The sequence below is a fragment of the Podarcis muralis genome, chromosome 3 (assembly GCF_964188315.1).
Source record: "Podarcis muralis chromosome 3, rPodMur119.hap1.1, whole genome shotgun sequence".
Classification (NCBI taxonomy): domain Eukaryota; kingdom Metazoa; phylum Chordata; class Lepidosauria; order Squamata; family Lacertidae; genus Podarcis; species Podarcis muralis.
In genome coordinates, this window is record NC_135657.1 from 53,977,281 (window position 1) to 53,998,668 (window position 21,388).

General features: G+C 41.5%; 1 protein-coding gene across 13 annotated transcripts in view; it reads right to left on the minus strand.

Moving 5' to 3' along the window:
* ARID1B (AT-rich interaction domain 1B) overlaps positions 1-21,388 on the minus strand; it is a 345,967-nt gene that overhangs the window by 259,131 nt on the left and 65,448 nt on the right. For all 13 annotated transcript variants that reach the window (XM_028723747.2, XM_028723746.2, XM_028723753.2 and 10 more), the window contains exon 3: positions 8,408-8,545. In XM_028723747.2, coding sequence (XP_028579580.2) covers positions 8,408-8,545 — 138 coding nt within the window. The remainder of the gene's footprint in view (positions 1-8,407; positions 8,546-21,388) is intronic.

Sequence of the window (21,388 nt, forward strand, 5' to 3'; positions counted from 1 at the left end):
CCTCAGGGGCATCTTCCTTGCTTAACTATATATTATAGAGAAAAGGTGGCATGAAGTGAGTTCATAAGACTTACAAAAATTGTACCTGTAGTTAAAATAACCACATTATACTAAAAGCAATCAGAAAGCTGTGCATGGGCTGGTTAATTATACAATGTCAAAATCACAGTTTAACAGACAATATTCAAGTAAATGACTACTCAATGTTTTAATAATAATAATAATAATAATAATAATAATAATAATAATACCCACCCTCCCCGGCCAGGCTCAGGGCAGCTAACACCAAATATGTGATACATTAAAACACAATCAAACAATTGATTAAAATACAGCTTAAAATTAAAATCAAGATGAAATTAAATGGCAGCCCATGAATCACAACCATAGGGGTAGGGAACATCAAGTGTTCACCAGAGCCAGCTACCCATGCTGGTCCCATATGAGCCAATAAAAAGACCCAAGGAGGTAACTTACATACAGGGTCCCATAGAAAGGGGTCCCATAAAAAAGAGGGGGCCCAGACTGGGCCCAGACTAAAGGCCAGGCACAACAGCTCCGTCTTGCAGGCCCTGTGGAAGGATGTCAAATCCCGCAGGGCCCTGGTCTCTTGCAACAGAGTATTCCACCAGGCCGGGGCCAGGGCCGAAAAGGCCTTGGCCTTGGTTGAGGCCAGTCTAACCTCCTTGAGGCCTGGGACCTCCAAGATATTATTGTTTGCAGACCGTAATGTCCTCCACAGGGCATACCAGGAGAGGTGGTCCCATAAGTACGAGGGTCCTAGGCCATATAGGGCTTTAAAGGTTAAAACCAGCACCTTGAACCTAACCCTGTACTCCACTGGGAGTCAGTGGAGCTGGTATAGCACTGGATGAATGTGGTCCCGCGGCAAGGACCCCGTAATGAGCCTCGCCACGGCATTCTGCTGCATTCTGCTTTGGTTTTAAACTAAACAAGAGCAATACATTTTTATCTACTGTCAAAGGTTAAAAAGACTATAGTGATGGATAAATCGTATGTATAAGTGTAAGCATATAATTATGATTTTATTCAATCAAGTTGCTTCTTCTCTCCGATACTGTGAGTGAGAACTAAGAGTGAGTGCCTTATAGTGTGTCTTAAGTGTTACATCTGAACCAGGGCTGGCGGTTTGCCTCCCTCAGACGAACCCCAAGTGACAGTAACAAATCTTGACTGCAGCTCATGGTTTGTATGGAGTGAGATAAGCCACCAGGTTCAGTTGCAATGCCCGGCCTAACCACTGGCGGCAGCAGGGGAGGAGCGAGGCGGCTGCAATTTAACTGCATGTATTCACATACAGTACACGCTCCTTCCTGCTTAGCTACAATTGGCTTAGCATTACATGCAAACCTGGCCAATGTGAACCCTACTAGGCCTTGTACAAGAAACGATGCTTCACTCTCCGGACCGTCTCCCAAGAACCATTCTGCACCCTCTCACAATTTTGCTCACTTAGAAGAAAAAGAGCGGTACAGCCCCAAACACGTAAGAATTAATCAGTGACCATTTCCCCCCATATTTTTATATAGACGTATTGAGATTTATTAATGGAAATTAATGTGCAAACTTTACTTTAAAAATACAGCTAGAGTTATAAAAGAAAGCACCTAACCACATTATGGGGGGCACAACTGAACCCCCAAACCACAGGGTGGTATTCAGCTACTATGTTCTATCAGGACAAGGAATACTGTTTGCACAATAGCATATCCTGTCCTCAATTCTGCTCCAGAGGGTTGCGGAAACCTCTACAGCAGATTTAGGGAGCAAGAGTAAGACTCAGCAGCTCAAGAAGACAGCCGTTATCACAGAATCCAAGAGTAAGGGGATCCACAAACCTTGCCCTTTAGGGGGAGCATACACCCATCCAGGAGAGGTGGAAATCATTAATCCTCAGCCATCTGGTGATTCATTTGGAGAAACCTTTCTCAACCTTGGGTCCCTTACTTGGACTACAAGTCCCATCATTCCTAGGAAGCATGGCCAGTGTAGTTCAAGAACCTCTGAGGACTCAAGGTCGAGAAAGGCTGATTTAGAGATTGAACCACTGCTCCTTGAGTTGATGAAAATGAAAAACAGACCTGGCTATCATCAGCATATTGATGGCACTACACTCCAAACAGCTGAATTATCTGTCACAGCAGCTGCATAGGGGGCAGGAATGAACCTAGCACTGCATCAAAGTCGAGGGGGGCTGAGATCAGCAGTCACCCACTGCTACACTCTAGCACTGGCATGTCACAGCAGGATTGGAAACAGTGACTACCCTCAAACTCCCATTCATCTCAGGCAATTGTCCCGGGAAAAGCAAAATTACACTCCCTCTGCCCATTTCTAGATAATAATCATTCAAGGCTGCTCCCCAAGTCAAATTCAACATTGTTCCAGAGGGTTCACCAACCTTCAGGAAGAGGCTTTTGGGTGGGGGTAGGGAAAAATGAAGTTCCCACTATGCACAAGCTTCTCACTCCCATAAAACTACCACTGAATACAAGGCAGCCATATGCACTCTGCACAGTGTTACTTACTATGTTTTCTTTAGAATCATAAAAAGTATCAAGCACTATTGTGACATACTTGTACAGTCTTGTTTTGTGGCCAATTAGGGCAGGGTTAGGAAAGTCATGAAGGGGGAATTAATTACTTTGATGAGAAAGGAACCTCTCACAAGCTATTTATCCTCCCCTCTCAAATTCATTCAACAATTAACTTAAAGTAGATTCCTCAGTATAAATGGCACTACGAAAGAGGCAAAATACCTATCACTGATATCTATTGATGGAGAAAAGGGTAAGGGAGCAATATTTAGTTATAACTTACATGCAGGCATCATTGGTAGTTTCCTTTTAAACAAAATCTTTTTTTTATCAGTTCTCATTCCAATAGTTTTATTATCAAGTTAATTAATAGACTCCTAAGCTAATATCCAAATGCTAAGCAATTAATGGCACTGAACTATAAATGGCCCTGTCTATGCTTTTACAGCAAAATCTTATAAAGAAAATGTAATTCTATCACTTCAGTGATTTAACACAGGCTTTGTGAGGTTAATATTCTCAAGCAGTTACAGAATAAAGAACTGTTTTAATTAACCTTCTGTGATTTAAATATTGGAAAACAGAGGTTGGAAACTTAAAACAACACTATATTAGCAACAATAAGGAAATATTTTCTGGATCAAACCCAAGCCGCAGACATGATTTCTACAAACTTTGATTTAATTACCTTTCAAAAATTAACTTACACTTGAATATATTTTCAGTGCATTTTAAAACTGAAATGCCTTTGCTAAGTATAACTTGATAAAGATTTTATAAATAAGTAAGTAACAGTTTCAATGTTATTTGCCTTCCAGTGGTAAATAAGCATTCAGACTGTAAAGGTGATGAAGAGCAATGTATCTCTAGATTACGGAAATTTTATCAAAAGACCAGGGATCCCTCATTTTCTGTCAGATACAATGTAAATATCTTGAAACACCCATGTAGGAAATAAATACTGGACAGGCTTTCCCCTCTAATCTTCATAATTCCCACTTTATACTTAATATCATATATACACAATACATTATTCTGCTAAAGTTGCAATCCTATACACTTCTGCTTAAAGGTAAGCCCCATTGAATTCAATGGAACTTAGTTCCAGGTAAATTGTGTAGGACTGCAGCCTGAGCATCTAATTCATTCTAAAGGCGTCTAACCCAACCCAAACCTTCAAGCTTCACATTCACAATGGGAATGCAAGTAAAATCTCCACCCAAAAACTTAAGTGAATGGGCAAGTCCTCCCTATGACTATTGGGGCTCATATATGCGCGTAGAGCCACCCTGGCTTCTACAATTGCATAGAACTATGTGACTAGCTAAGGGACGCGGGTGGCGCTGTGGGTTAAACCACAGAGCCTAGGACTTGCCGATCAGAAGCTCGGTGGTTTGAATCCCCATGACGGGGTGAGCTCCTGTTGCTCGGTCCCTGCTCCTGCCAACCTAGCAGTTCGAAAGCACGTCAAAGTGCAAATAGATAAATAGGTACTGTTCTGGCGGGAAGGTAAATGGCGTTTCTATGCACTGCTCTGGTTCGCCAGAAGTGGCTTAGTCACGCTGGCCACATGACCCGGAAGCTGTACGCTGGCTCCCTCGGCCAATAAAGCGAGATGAGCGCCCCAACCCCTGAGTCGGCCGCGACTGGACCTAATGGTCAGAGGTCCCTTTACCTTATGTGACTAGCTGCATGTGGATGGACATGTACACTTGAAAGCACATTCCACTAAAATCAATGTACCATAGACCAGTGTTTCCCAACCTTGTGCCTCCAGCTGTTTTTGGACTACAATTCCCATCATCCCTTGCCACTGGTCTTGCTAGTCAGGGATGATGGGAGTTGTAGTTCAAAAACAGCTGGAGGCACAAGGTTGGGAAACACTGCCATAGACAAACTGCATCCACACTCAGTTGCACATTTGAATGTGTTTCTGAATGCGCATCCGATTTATGTGCATGGCTCCCAAATCTATGAAGTTTGAATATGGTAAGAATGGCAGTGAACATGGAACTCCTTAGCTGAATCAGGATGACTATAAACTCAAATGTGTGAAGAATCCTCGCCTCCTGGTGTGCTCTAGTCCCAATGCAAATTGGTTACCTGCCCTTTAAACTGCAGTTTCCAAACTTGCTGAGTACTGAAAAGAAAGTAAGCCAAAGGTGATTTGACAGGGTGAAAATTATCATTAGGAATTTGTTTAATCCCAAGAGATGTTCAATGTCTTTTGCTAAATATCAAAACTTGCTAAAAGAAAAGAGAGAAGGGAAAGAAAGAAAGAAAGAAAGAAAGAAAGAAAGAAAGAAAGAAAGAAAGAAAGAAAGAAAGGAAGGAAGGAAGGAAGGAAGGAAGGAAGGGGACGGGTCAGGTTGCTCTAATATTTGCTTTTATATACATTATCTTTTTTATGTTTGCTCTTAAATGAGTTTGGAAATGCAGTCAGAAGTCAGTAACCTACACAGGAAACCTCAGCTGCTGAATGTGTTTTAGAAATGTTTAGGCAAACCAGTATTCATATAGTAAAAGCCTCCATCTGAGCTTTGGAATCTACGTTTATATACAGTAATATTGCATTCCTTTTTATAGAATAACTCCAACCCCCAGTGAAACACTATACATGTATCCTCATAAGTAAGTTCCACTGAGTTCAATGCTGCTTACTCTCAGGTAAGTGTATATAAGACTACAGTCTAAACGTATTTATTTTATTATGCACAACAACTAAAAGCCAGAAAGGCTTGGTGTCCTGCAGCAGCCCACCAAATGCCAAACAGAACTCTTCTTTTTAGCTTACAGCTATACATATGTAAAAAATCAAATCAAAAGGGCAGTAGGTTAAGCAGTTTTATAATAGCTTCCAATTGTAGGCCACTGCATGCAACGCCCAATGCACTCTGCGACAAGTCTGACCTAATTCTAGCCTGAGCAGCACAGTGAAAATGCAGTTGCTGCTACAGGAAAGTCTAGAAAGTTACTGTTGTTTTAAAATATATTATTGAAAAACACCTGATAGTGCAACAATTCTCTAAGATAATCTGCAAATAATTAGAATAATACGACCATGAAGTTATTATTATTACTTCCAATTCGCTTTTTATTATTTTAATGAAAACAGACTTGCTAGCTGAACGTTTTGGTCATTGTTCATTCTCCGAGTTGGGAAGGCTCATTTAATAAGTGCAAGAAACCAAGCCTTTGGTGTCACAGGTCCAGGATTAATGCAGGCACCTTCTGTTTCAACTTCTAAATGCCAGCTGAAAACTTTCATATTCCATGAGGCCTATGCAAACAATGAAGAATACAATGCAGGCAGCAACCATTTTGCATGCAGTTCAAGCCTAAGAGAACACATCTGGAATTTTCAAAATGAAAAAAAATATTAAAACTTTTTATAGCCACTTAGTGGTGGCTATAACTTGAAAATCACCATTAATTTTTCAAACTGGGAATTGGGAAATGTATGGTCCAATATTGTATCTTGTGTTTTAAGTAAATAAATGTGCGTTTTCCATGTATACGATCTTGAGATCCTTGGAAGATAAAAGGTGGTATATAAATGTAATAAATGTAATAAATAAATACTGTATACTATTGATGTTTCCCTGGTGAATTCAAACAAACCACAAATGTACATTCAATTGTTTTCATATACAAAACTAGCAAGTTTGGACACATTCAGCCATTTGGACAAGTGTTCAAACCTCCCCTCTAAACTTTATATATTTGAAACTCCAAAGTGAGAGGGGAAAAACATTTTGTTCCTCTACGTGGAATATTCACATTCACTCATCTATATATTCGGGTACAGCTTTTAATTGAACAGCACAAGCATACGACCCACTTTCTGGAATTTATGGCTGCAAAAATGGGTTTGAAAATAGGTAGGAAATGCATAGTAGTGGATAGCACTGGATTGACCTCTCTGCCACCTTACCCGACCACCTCTCCAGCAACACAACCAGATGGAGGTCAGGTGAGCAGTCCTACCATAACTTTACAGAAATTCTTTTAAGAAGAAAGAACAATAAAACTTTGTAGCTTCCTTAGAAAATAGGGAGGACATTGAAATGACTTCTTTTATTAAGTTTAATGCTATTCTTATTTAAAACAAAACATTTTTGCAACAGTGTCTGTCGTTTCACCTACCAATTAAATGATACCACACACACAAGTTCTACAAGGCCATTAGGGGAACCTGAACTTCAGCAGCTCAGTTTTGCTAGAATGCAAAAGGATACTGACTGAATTCATTTCGGTTTCACTTTTCCTGTCTGATTGCTTCTTTTTCCAGACTGTCCTTAAGCTGTGGTTACTCCTGGGACTATATTGGAATATAGCCTACCACCATAGTTACCTGAACTAAGAACAACAAAATCTCTCCACTACAACGTACTTCTTGTTTGTAAGCCTAAAGTGCATAGCACTCTGAGCCACCTTTTCACCTCTCCTGAACTTAAGTTATTTTATAAATAAAATCCACTTTTTTATTTGGACATGAACACATAAATGCTGTCTTGTTCCTGTTACCATCCATTAAAATAAATGTTTGGTTTGGATAGCATAACTGGATATAACCACAGAATAGCTAGATGGAACATTCCCATTTTAGCACCTCTAACCTGCAACACAGAGTTGAGACTGCAATTCCATACACACCTGCAATTCAATAGCACTTTCCTAGGAGTATCCTTCAATTTCCACAAGTTCCATGTGAGTGTCTATGCTACTGTGTCAAGTCAGCCGTATATAAACTTTTTAACTGCTAAATAATAAACCCTAATATGCATACTTCAGATAATATCAGCTTTTGCTATCTGACATTAAAAATCTTGCATGCTAGTCCCTCCCACAAATTTGTGATGCACACAACTCCAGCTGCTGATAATGCATACTCTATTAATTTGTAAACATTGCGCTCCCCCTCCACAACTTGAACAGGCTAAGATTTAGTTTTCAAAAGCCGCAATTACTATGTTTTACAGAACAGAATGCACATACATGATCACTTGTTTAAATTGTTCTCAGTCAGAGGCTCTCAGCCGGTGGATCACAGCAAGTTGACCTAAGCAATTTCTGCCAGCTGTGACTCATGTAAGTTTACCATGTGACAAGTAGAGAAGAGTCATCTGCTTAGGACTTGTAGCTCAGGCACGTCCAAGAGGTAGATCGTGCTCTACCGTAATATCACTGGACATCTGTGGTAGATCACTGGTAGATCAGTGGCTCCCCACAAAGAAGCTGAAAACAATGGCTCACCTAAAAGAAGCTCAACATTTTTGCCCTGCACCCCCCCAAAATGGGACTTCCTCCCTCCTTAAAAAAAGCTCAGCAACTGTGACCTGAACCCCAAAAAAGGGGGTAGATCACTGCCAGTTTTTAACTCTGTGAGTAGATCGCAGTCTCTTTGGGAATTGGCCACCCCTGTTGTAGCTGATTTGTCTATGGAACTCTATCTATGGAACTCTATAGCGGCAGCAGAACTGGCTGGACATGTGATGCTTGCTGAATATTTTATTTCATCAGACATTTTAAGCAAGGTTTGTAGTAGTAGTAGTAGTAGTAGTAGTAGTAGTAGTATGAACCTTCTATATATAACTTGTAGAAAGGTGGAGAAAAGAACAGAATATATGCTGCCAATCCTATCTCAAAATAAGAGAGGCCCAGGAAGCTTGATTTTAATCCTGGAATATCTTACTCCTGCTAAAAACCAAGGCAAATCAGATGGTACAATTTAAAATGGAGACAGCTGGAAAAACTGGGTTAAGTTATTAAAATAGTAGCTCAAATATGTCAATCTCTTACATAACATTTTGAAAATGCATCAATGTGAGATCAAGAGTTGGTCTTACCTGCTGTGTCTGGTACCTCTGTTGGGCCTGGGACAGATACTGGGCCTGGGACGGCAGATGCTGAGGTTGTGGCTGCTGGTTGTAATATGGCTGTTGGCAGTAACCGCTTACACCTTGCGGACCATACTGAGGAGGCATCTGTTAGGGGGCGGGAAACCAAACTCTTATAAATTGAGGAAATAAATAAAATTTAAATGTGCACTCCTAATCCCATTTATACTGACAGAATCCTAACAGAGTTCAAATAATTCTTAAAATAGCCATATACAGTGATGGGAATGTCTGTTTCAATGTGACTTCCAAATAAACAAGCCATTCTAGGAAGTGGGGAGAGGCAGAGAGAAAGAATTAACTCTAAGTGTTAAAGCATGGCTGTCCTTTACTACAATCATAACTCTATTTCAATCACCCGCTGTTCAATTTCTTCTCCAGCAATGGTTTTACAAAATCAGATTCTTCTGTCTGGAACATCCAAACAACCAATTATCAATTATCCGAAGGCTTGCAGATAGCTTCCTGAAGCCTGGAGAGCGAGAGGGGTCGGTGCGCACTGACCCCTCTCGCTCTCCAGGCTTCAGCGAAAGCCTGCATTCGCTCCATAGGACGCACACACATTTCCCCTCCATTTTTGGAGGGGGAAAAGTAGTTCCTATAGAGCGAAAAATGCAGGAAAATGGTGCACACTGAAGAAGTATATTCCAGTCTCATATATACGCTGAGGAGATACCAATTGTCAGTGGCTTTCCATGAGGGAGATTTTTCGGTTGTAATGGATAACTCAATGAAAAGACCAATTCAACATGTGGCAGCAGCAAAAAGGCAAATTCTGTGTTAGATATAGTTAGTTAAGGGTCTTATGCATGTTTCATTACTGCAAAGTATGCAATAGCTTCCCCTGTTCCGTTTTCACTTTCCCACCCCACCCCTGAAGTCTGGTCATAGGTTGCAAAATTTATTGTGTATGGTAAAACTTCATCATATACACAGTTTGTAAGATGTAATCACCTCTATCACATGTGAATAACCTCTGGATAACCACATGCAGTCCTCTACTTCCAAGCCAGAAGACAGAGAAAGGAAGAATAAATGGATGATGAATGAATGAAGGGTACAGAGGTTTGGGGGAGAGGAAGAATAGATGGTGGAATGGAGGACAGAGGCAGAGGAGTGTCTGACCCACTTTGTTCTGACCACCACTCTATTGTTCGCGACTACTTTCTGTCAAGGAAATGTGAACCTAAAAGGTTGTTCAGCCCCTGACCTATAACATTTGAATTATTTAACTAAATCCATGACTTAATTATTAGATGCATTTGTAATAAAATATGCATAAATATGCAAGTACTGTTTAGACACATACAAAATGAAATGTTCAAGATATGACAACTACATAATGTGAAATGTTGCCAAATCAACGTAAATGTTGTATTTGCAGACTATTCAGCTGTGCAACAAACACAATATACTAGTATCATTTTTGCAGATATCTGTAATGTGGAACAGCAGTTTCATTTTTGTGTCATCATATTTTTGATGTACTGAGATTTTGAATAAGTTCGCTAGTCTTCACAGTGAGAGCCAAATAAATAAGTCTACTACAACAAAGCAGTCAATCATTTCTAAGAAAATGTAATCTCCCCTTCCATGAAAACACAACACGATTTCATTGTCATGAATTGATAAAAACTGTCTGCCACAAACACTAGATGTCATTATAAACTGTTTCCTTTTCTGATGGAAATAAACCTAATACATGTTCATGTACGCAAACACAAATATATCTATGTTTAAAATGTGGCTGATTCCAGTTGAGCTTAAAAATTGAGCTTCCTCTTTAGAATATATAATTAATTCTATCCTGCACTTTTGATCCTCCCAAAACTGATATGCAACCAGGAAGAATTGTTCTGATACACAGTAATGTTTACTCTTTTCTTTACCCAATAGTCTGAAGCTTGTAAAGTTACTTTGAACTGCAACCTTCAATACGGCAGACTCTCATATATAAATCAACTCTCCTCATATGAACCAACCTAGACCCTGGGATCATCATCTGAGGCCCTTCTTCAGTGCCTCCTCCACAAGATGTCTAGAGGGTGGAAACACAAGAATGGGCCTTTTCTGCAGTGGCTCCCTGCTTGTGGATCATTCTCCCCAGAGAACCTGGCATCTTCACTACATATCTTTAGGCGCCAGACAAAACCATTCCTCTTCTCCAGGCCTTTGGCTAACTGAACAATCTATGGCCTTTTAAACCGGGGTGGGGGGGTTGTTTTTGTTTGTTACTATGCTATGTATTTTTATGTTTTTATCTTGTAAACCGCCCTGTGGTCTTTTGGCGAAGGGCAGTACAGAAAATTAATTAATTAATGACAACCAATCAATAGTTATTAACAAATACCCTGTCTTGCAATTAAAAAAAATGATCAAAGTGGCTTACAAATCTTCAGTTAAAACAGCATAAACAAATTGTACTTAATGAAAAATGGAAGCCTTCTCTCCATTGGAGGGGAAGCTGTTTAATAGAATGGTTAAGGAAAGGGGAGTGGGTGGCTCATTTAATAAAAAAAGAAATCAGATAAAATGCCTTTGCAGTGGGGGCAGTCCCTGCAAATGCCATTATTATTATTATTATTATTATTATTATTATTATTATTATTATTATCTTGCATACTGAATATTCCACCTGTAGCTCCAGTTCTATTAAGACCAGAAAGCTGGTGCTCTGCTTCCTATTCGCTCTCAAAGGGTGACACTGGTAAAGGGCGTGAGGTACAGCCTTCTCAGCCAGTGCCCCTTAGGCAAAAAAGGGAACATATATTCCACCAGGTTTTTATTAAACAATAATAATGATTATTCAGTGTTATTCTGACTGTTGCTATTTATGTCTGGTTTGGTTTTATTCTGTGGGTTTAGAACTGCTAATTATTCCCCTTTTTTAGCTGGTCTGGGCTTCTAAATGGAAATAAGAAGTGAGGTTAACAGTTTATGAATAAATAAAATAAACTGCAAATAAACTGCAATTTTATTTCTCTTTCAATAGTTTTGTTTGTTTTCTCTATCCCCACTGCATGCACTTTTTTAACTGCTAGAAACTGTTGCGCTCAGATGCTTGAGAGGTGGTCTAGAGAAGGCATTAAGAGACTGAGCTATAAATCAGGAAGTTCCCAGTTTGAATTTTGACTCTGCTTGAACATATTGCTGGCATCTCCCCATCTGCCTCATGTAGTCTGATTTGCGTTGTAAAAATAACAAGGTAGTGTACAAAATAAAGCCAATGCACTTAAAGAACAGATATCCCACAGTCAGTACTAAGAATCAGTGCCTGGGGATGTCCATATGAACAGGTAATAAAATAATAGTGATCTGCATTACAATATTGTTGTAAGGATTGCAACAAGATACTGAACGTGACATACTTTCAACATTTGAAAGCTCTGTATTATTCAGCTATTTGTCTATCTCACTTCAACAGTTATTATTAATAGGATCTTATTTAATATTACCAATATCTATATAGTACTCTGTCTTCATTTTCTTAAAATAATGTGAACAGAAAAAATGACACTATATCTAATAAAGCAGCTAGCTAATATTAGACTATTTATTCTCTTTAAAAGCTATATCTAGCCCCACAGGTACTACTTCAATAAAAGTAATCTATAAATCTATTATTATTCTCTTCAGAAAACAGCAATTGAGGCCCAATAAAGAGCATTTCCTGAGGATGAATGACAAATTGCCCTTAGTTACTTACAGTCATTGGTTATCAAGTCCTCCCAGATGTTTATTGAATCTAATAAAGTTACCTGCATCTTCATTATTATTACATTAAAACATTTCTCCTTAGAAACTGAATGCTTTTCTGGGTCAAAATAAGATTTGGGTATAGATTTAAATCTCTGAAAATCAAAGAACCTGGAGGAATGATCTTATGTGTTTTCTAATTTATATTTAATTTTCTACAACGGAATCCTAAAAAGCACTATTAATTAAGAGGCTTAGTTGGGAGGCTATAACTATTTTTGTGAGGGAAAAGGTTTGCAATTAATCCAGGAATTAATACATACTTCCACTTTTCCCCCCCTACTGATGGGAAGTAAACTATTAATTCTCCTGTTTGGATTTTGTTCTGGCACTTGATCTGGCACTTCTGATATTTTCTACACAGATAATGGTAGAAGCAGCAGGTATCAATCAGCTGAGAAGGAATATGGCAGCACTAAACTCTGCTGCTTCCAGTAATACGGTGGTACCTCGGGTTACATACGCTTCAGGTTACAGACTCTGCTAACCCAGAAATAGTACCTCGGGTTAAGAACTTTGCTTCAGGATGAGAACAGAAATCGTGCTCCGGCGGCGTGGCAGCAGCGGGAGGCCCCATTAGCTAAAGTGGTGCTTTAGGTTAAGAACAGTTTCAGGTTAAGAACGGACCTCCAGAACGAATTAAGTTCTTAACCTGAGGTACCACTGTACAGGCATCTATGCAGCTATGAACTTGGGAAGCTGCCTTATAATCAGTCAGACCATTGGTCTACCTAGCTCAGTATTGTCCACAGTGATTGGCAATGGCTCTCTGGGGTTTGAGGCAGCAGACATTTCCAGCCCCACCTGGAGATGCCTAGGATCAAACCTGGGACCTTCTGATAGCAGCCCCCCCCCCCCCCCCAGTTAGTGTTGAATGTTAGAAGTACTGCATATGGCAAAGAATGCCAGCTCTCTCTAAGATTGAAACAGGTAATGTGCTGCATCAAATATTATTCACAAACACTTCCTGGTTAAGGTCACAACAAGCATGCAAAGATTACTTTTAACATTTTTGAGTAATTCAAATGGCAACTCTGTGAAAAATAAATTTAAAATTGCATTTTTTGATTCCGTTTAGCAAATACCCCCATCCCAGAATAGATCTGTCCAAGTAGGCAAATACAATACAGGGAAGTTTGTATATGAAAACAACACACATTGTAAGCTTGAAAGTAGAAAGCTGGAGATGGGCAGGAGGACTTTCTCTTCTTTGACCTTAACTCTCTTTCCATCCTGCAAGTCCCTTTGCCAGAAATCACTTCATTGCTCTACACACAGAATTCAAATGTCGGGACAGAGGGGACCATAAACGCATTTGATGCAAAAGATGAATGCACACTGAACTTTTTTAAAATGTGACAAATAACTGTGGGGCTTTGTTCACTTACAAAGCAACAATGTAATGAATTTAAATTATCTAGCTTGAGGACTAGCAATATAAACATAGTACATGTGGGAAAAACAGTGTCTACTTTTTGTTTAGTAACTTGGTAAAATTATAAATATTCTTTTCATCCATGCATCTATGTAGCACAGCGCCCTCCCCATTCAGCATGTTGCTCATCTTGTTTGTGGTTCTTCTTTTTAATACATGCATTGGCTAAGCACTTGGAATATGCACTTGCACTCAAAATAAAAGGTTTCATTCTCAATTACAGCCAGTGTTGAACTATCTTATAAGTGTACACAAAAATTAACACTCAAGTGTATAATTGTAGTTTTATGCTCAACTGCCCAATTATGCACTTTAAAGCACGTTCAAAGGAGCCATTGAGGGCATTCAATACCTCAGATCCATAAAGTCTACAGAGTACCTTCTAACAAGACAGCTGCATAAAGAGGAATATTCCAAGCTATAAAACAAACAAAATGCTAAAGTTTCATTCAAACAAACATGAATCTGAAGGAAAGGAGATTTCATAATGCTAGCAAGTAAGGAACTAGATCTGCAGGAGTTTGTGAGATGTCTCTTTAACAATAACAATAACAAAACTATTATGTTGTTGTTGTTGTTGTTGTTGTTGTTGTTGTTGTTGTTATTGTTGTTATTATTATTATTATTATTATTATTATTATTATTATTATTATTATTATTATAATATACCCTGCTCATCTGGCTGGGTTTCCCCAGCCACTCTGGGTGGCTTACAGCACATAAAAATTGTAAAACATTAGAAAATTCCCAATGCAGGGTGGCCTTCAGATGACTTTCACCCCAGCACCTAAAAAGCTACGGTACAATATAGATTTCCTGTGCATAAAGGGCTCCTTCTGTGAATAGAATGCACTGCCTTGGCTAACACATAATTTCTCCAAATATTTATAGAGGTCATCATCATCATTTAGAATCACTATTACTTCCTACATTAGCAACATACCAGACCTTTCAAATTACCTATTTCCTATAATTTATGCAGTGTTCCGAAACACCGGAAACACAGTGAGACAGTGTCAATATGTTTTAGAAGTGATACCTTGAAATATATTACATTTTCACAGGATGAAAATACCACTTAAAGAACTTCCCCCTAGGAAAACTTTCTCCATACCAGCTGATCTGTGTTAGGGTTCTGAGCAAAGATTCAGACAACTTAAAGAAAGATGCTGTTACCTCACTAAATCTGGGCATGAGGCCTGAAGGTAGTGGGATCAGGGAGCTCATGGAACTTCAATGAATTGGCTGTGCCTATGTGCCCACAAAGTCCTGCCCTTGCTGCCATCCTGCCCCATGCTAGTACAGTGGTACCTCGGGTTACATACGCTTCAGGTTCCAGACTCCACTAACCCAGAAATAGTACCTCAGGTTAAGAACTTTGCTTCAGGATGAGAACAGAAACCGTGCTCCGGCAGCGCGGCGGCAGCAGGAGGCCCCATTAGCTAAAGTGGTGCTTCAGGTTAAGAACAGTTTCAGGTTAAGAACAGACCTCCGGAATGAATTAAGTACTTAACCCGAGGTACCGCTGTAAGGAGTAGTAATGCTGCTGTCAGGATGACAGCAACAGGTCACACTGCCCCACCACTAACCACTACTGGTCACTTTTGAAGATTAGCAGGAAAGTAATGAAGGAGCCAACCTGTCCAACAAGGAACCCGGGAACAGCAACCCAGACCACCAAATCAGCCAATTTCAGCCCCCCTCTAGCTGCCCAAATCCCATGTTCTTCACTGGGAAAGTCTTCAGGACCTGTGCCACATGTGAGAACAGGTGATCTGCTAGGAAAGTGTCCAAGTCCTGTAAAATCTGTATCCAACCAATTGCACTGCCTTAACTTGGGTGACCAGACTGAAACTTGGCACGGTCCAGCATGGATCCTTGCCATCAACGACCACTGCCTGTTTGCTCTTGTGCTTGTCCTGACCCCACTCCTGGTGAACTCTGCCCAGCCAATACAGGACAGCTTGTGCCTGACATTTTCTACAAACAAATCATGCAATATATAAATTTATTTCTTTATTTAAAGCTTTTGTATGCCTTCCCATAACATAAAGTTCTCTCCGTGTCTTACAGAAATCATAAAGCAAACATACTAGCCTTTATCAGCTTTAAGAGACCAGGGGCAACAGTTTCATGAAGTTTCAAATCCCAGCACATCCCTCAGAATATGACAATAGCCAATATTATATACAGTGGTACCTCAGGTTACAAACATTTCGTGTTACAGACTCCGCTAACCCGGAAGTAGTACCTTGGGTTAAGAACTTTACCTCAGGATGAGAACAGAAATCGTGCGGCAGCGGGAGGCCCCATTAGCTAAAGTGGTACCTCAGGTTAAGAATGGTTTCAGGTTAAGAATGGACCTCCAGAACAAATTAAGTTCGCAACCAGAGGTACTACTGTACTATGAAGATCTTGCTCATAGTTTTCTTTCTTTCTGAAGTGTTACACTTGGAGCTTACTGTCAGGTTGCAGTCAGACATCTGGATAAACCATAGCAGGTCAAGACATGAAAAAAACAGAGTATGCCTCAGGCTTACTTGCTGCCCCCACCTCTGCGACCATGAGTAAAAATTTATATTAACTGTAGCTTCTCATTTTGTCCAAGGCTCAATAAACTGTGATTAATTAAACTGTCTTGTTTGAAACAAGCCAACCTCAAACTACAGTTTAGGGTCCAGACATAACACACTCAACTGTGGTTAATGAAAAATGGAAGTAAAAGCATCTGATCTCCTCCACGAAGCTGCACCAGAGAAAATGGAACTGGGTGAGATCAAGCTTCACTGTGGCTCATTTCAACAACAATATCCAGTGTTCTTTTCCACTATTGAGGTACATAACATATGAATGATTTGTCATGTAAGAGTTTTTAGATCTTTAAAAATTAATTTTTACTATTTTTGTGAAGGCAGTTTATGAAGGAGGTGGGGAACAGTTCACCCCTTCACTGACTTGCATGTATATAAGTAATTTCATATGTTCCATTGCCACTTTGTCAAGTGATGGGAAGTCAATGGAGATATATGCACATGTAGACCGTTTCCAGACCACATGTTAGATCAGTGTTTCCCAACCGGTGTTCCGCGGCACACTGGTGTGCCGTGAGACCTTGCCTGGTGTGCCGTGGGAGAGAGGCGGGAGAGGCGGGGCGGCGGCGGCATCTCCTGCTGGATGCAAATCCAAACATGGCGGGCGCCTCCCTCGCTCCTTTGTAGGCGGACCATCGAGAGAGAAAGAAAAGGAGGCGAAAGAGCGAGAGAAGGCGCCTGCGCGGAAAGAGGAGCGAGCAGTGCGCCTGCGCGCCGCGGCGCCCGAGATCGCTTCTCCCCACCGCCCCTTGCTTCAAAAGAGGTCCGGGGACAGCGGGAAGCGCTTCGCGCTGCCCCCGGACCACTTTTGAAGCAAGGCTTTGCGGGGAGAAGCGATCTCCCCGCAGCCCCTTGCTTCAAAAGAGGTCCGGGGGCAGCGGGAAGCGCAGCGCTTCTTCCCCGCGGCCCCCGGACCTCTTTTGAAGCAAGGGGCTGCGGGGAGATCGCTTCTCCCAGTGCTCCGAAGCGGGGCGGGGGGCGGGAACACCTGCCCCAGCCGCCCCGCTTCGGAGCGCTGCTCCGAAGCGGGGCGGTGGGGCGGGAACCTCGCACCCCGCCGCCGGGCATCGGAACGATGCCCCGATGCCGGGCGGTGGGGCGGGAACCTCTCCCCCCGCCGCCGGGCATCGGAACGATGCCCCGATGCCGGGCGGTGGGGCGGGAACCTCTCCCCCCGCCGCCGGGCATCGGAACGATGCCCCGATGCCGGGCGGTGGGGCGGGAACCTCGCACCCCACCGCCGGGCATCGGAACGAGGTCCTGGACCTCTTCTGAAGGCAGGCGGGGGCAAAAGTCTTTGCTCCCCCCGCCTGCCTTCCCGGGACAGCGGAGACTTCTCCGCTGCCCCGGGCGATCTTAAAATGCTGGCGGGCGGGAGCGAAGCGTTCGCTGCCGACCCCCAGCATTTTAAAATCTCCTCGGGGCAGCGGAGACTTCGCTCCCGCCCGCCAGCATTTTAAAATCGCCCCGGGACAGCAGGGGCTTTTAAAATGCTGGCGGTCGGCAGCAAAGCCCTCCTGTCCCCGGAGCTTGCGGGGCGGGAGGTGGGAAGAAGGGCTTTTCTTCCCACCGCCAGCCTTCAGAACAGCCTTCTGAAGGCTGGCAGTGGGAAGAAAAGCCCTTGTCCCCCCCCCCCCCCGCCTTCAGAAGAGGTCGGGGGACAGACTGTCCCCGGACCTGGTCTGAAGGTGGTTTCCCTAGGAACGCATTAATTGATTTTCAATGCATTCCTATGGGAAACCGTGCATCGCAAGACGAAAAACTCGCAAGACGAAGAGACTTGCGGAACGAATTAATTTCGTCTTGCGAGGCACCACTGTACTTTTTATATAGTCAATATAGGCACAGAGTTAAATTTTTTAACATTTTCTAATGGTGGTGTGCCTCGAGATTTTTTTCATGAAAGAAGTGTGCCTTTGCCCAAAAAAGGTTGGGAAACACTGTGTTAGATATTTTCCCTACAAGGAAAAGCAACAATCATAGCAACTCCTAGGAGCCAAGGTCCCTTCAGCCATCCCAGTAAAGTATTTGAGCCCCCCCCCCCACCAGCTGGTGGGCACTGCCATTCAAATGGTGTGCCCATATTTTATTCAACCTGACAACCCTGGCAACAATTAAGATTCCCTGTGGTTTATTCTCAGTCTTCAAAACTGTTCTGATTGCTTCCATGTCCTATCATAAATAATTGCTTATTTTTCAAAAGAAATTTAAAAAAAATGCACACAGGTTTCATCCATTGCCCTCAGCTAAAGATTCTTACACACAGTTGACCTAAACCAGGTCAGACTGTTGTTCTATTTTGCCTAGTGTTGTCTATGCTAATGGGCAGCAGATCTTTCCCACAACCTGCTAACTGGAGATGCTACATTTTGAACCTGTGACCTTCTGTATACAAAATATATGCTCCTTTGAAGGAATGGAAACCCTTCCTTCACCTTCTCCAAAGATTCAGCATCCTTCATCATATACACAGTGCTTGACCACAAGATCTGTATGCGTAGCCTTAACTTTGTACCCTTGGGCAGTAGACTTGGTCATACATGTTTGTCAATACAGCTTCATTAATTTTAACAGTTCAGGTGCCTCTCTGAATATTAATCATGCTTTCTTTTCTCTAAGAATCACAAAATGTGAGTAACTGCAATGAGCAATGTTCTGTCATATTTCACATAATGAACACAACTGTATTACTGAGAGAGAGAGAGAGAGAGAGAGAGAGAGAGAGAGAGAGAGAGAGAAATAGTTGTATTATGTACACACAGAATCAAATGACACATAAAAAAGGTAAAGGTACCCCTGCCCGTACGGGCCAGTCTTGCCAGACTCTAGGGTTGTGCGCTCATCTCACTCTATAGGCCGGGAGCAAGCGCTGTCCGCAGACACTTCCGGGTCACATGGCCAGCGTGACAAGCTGCATCTGGCGAGCCAGCGCAGCACACAGCACGCCATTTACCTTCCCGCTAGTAAGCGGTCCCTATTTATCTACTTGCACCCGGGGGTGCTTTTGAACTGCTAGTTTGGCAGCCGCTGGGACTGAGCAACGGGAGCGCACCCCGCTGCGGGGATTCGAACCGCCGACCTTTCGATCGGCAAGTCCTAGGCACTGAGGCTTTTACCCACAGCGCCACCCGCGCCCCCAAATGACACATGCTAATGGTTAATTAAGCAACTACCTATTACAATGACAGCATTTACACAAGTCAGCAGAAAACAGGAGAATGTCCATTGGTATTCTTAAATAACAGAGGAAAGGAAGAAACAGAGAAACAGTTCTGTAGGAATCACTGTCTATTTTGAAGGAAACCACTTGCCCAGCTACCCTTCTGGCCAGAAGTTTAACAGCAATCTATTATTATGAAGAACGTAAGAGGAAGGGAGTGATTCAATCAGTTCCTATATAACTCCAGCTGCCAAACTGGATGCGCCAAAGAGGAGTGTTAGGGAATTTTATAAAGATAACCTCTGCTGAGACTGCAATGTCAGCTTTGCAACCTTCTGGCTGGGACATGTGTTGTGAATGCTGAGCCAGTGATGCTAAAAAGAATAAAAGCATAAAAAATAATCGGGCCAGATTTCTGAACCAACCATGCAACCTCATTCTATGCATATTTACTTGAAAATCTGAGTTTTGTAAAACTTATTTGCAAGAAAACATGCAAAAGATTGCAGTTCAGCTTATCAGAGACAAACAAAAGCTAAATCTGCAAAATAAACCTGTGTGACTAGGATATTTATCGATAAGCTGAAGTTGCCTCAAACTACCACAATCTCAGAAAGCATTTAAGGCACACTGTAGTATAGCAATGTTGAGAAATGTTCTCTTTTTAAAACATTTTATGCAGAATATATTCCTTAGCTTGGCATTTTTTACATGGTGTGCTTTTCAGTTCTAAAATAATCTTAAATCTCTCTCCTCCAGAGGCCGATTCTTGAAGTAGTGGCCTGCACACTATTCTTAACAAAGGCAAGGAAGGTATTGCCCAGGAAAGAACTGAACAATGTGCTCATTTTTAGCTGCTTGGATGTAGCCATCTTTATATGGTCTCTGTTATTACTACATGTATTTTTACTGATAAGGACAATTATCTGTAGTTCAGTCAAACCAAGTTCAAAAACATGATCACTGCACTTGACTGTTGTTCATTGGGCTGAATGTAGCTAAAGCACAAAATGTGAACATTTCATTGTGATCCTTTTATTATGTGTGGGGAACCTCCAGGTGTTCTCATACTACAATTCTCATTATCTCTGGCCAATGACCATACTTGCCAAGGCTAACTGGAATTTTAGTTCAGCAACATCTGGAGGACCAAGGGTCCCCCCACACCTGCTTAATATAATTATGCATGCATAAAGTTTAGAACAGTGAGTGAAGCTCAGACAGGCCCTAGGACTTATTCTCACATCCCCATAATCTAAAATGTAACCTGCCCTACTCTTTCCCAGCCCTTGAATTTGTAGCAGGAAAAGCAAAGTCATTAAGCACGAGAAGAGCAAGCCAGTTAGCGTTGGACTAATCCTTGCAATCCATGGGGCCCAAAATCTTTGTTAAGAGATCTGACTGCAATCAAGTATGCTCATAGCAATACACAGATTTGCACCAATGCTGTTAAGAACAAAAGTATAACAACAGGGGAATTGTTTTTATAAGCAATGACCCAACATAAAAACCTTTTTGTTCACACCCTGTTACGTGGATTAAATTTTGAAGAAGTTTAGAACACCCCCAGAAAAATATTTAGAATACACTCTCCCAGCTGCAATGCTCACCACAGCAGCACTCACTTGAGGGTCACTGCACATTTGACTGACTTATTTTTTTCAAATGATATGCTGATTACCATATTTTTTGCTCTATAAGACTCACTTTTTCCCTCCTAAAAACTAAGGGGAAATGTGTGTGCGTCTTATGGAACGAATGCAGGCTGCGCAGTGATCCCTCTTGTTATTCTGGCTTCTGAGATTCAGAATATTTTTTTTCTTGCTTTCCTCCTCCAAAAACTAGGTGAGTCTTATGGTCTGGTGTGTCTTATAGAGCGAAAAATACGGTAACTACAATCATCTCTAAGCAGCATACAAGTAATAAAGCACAGAAAAGTTAAAATTAAAATGCCTGTTGGAATAAAAAAGTCTTCAGTAGGTGCAGGA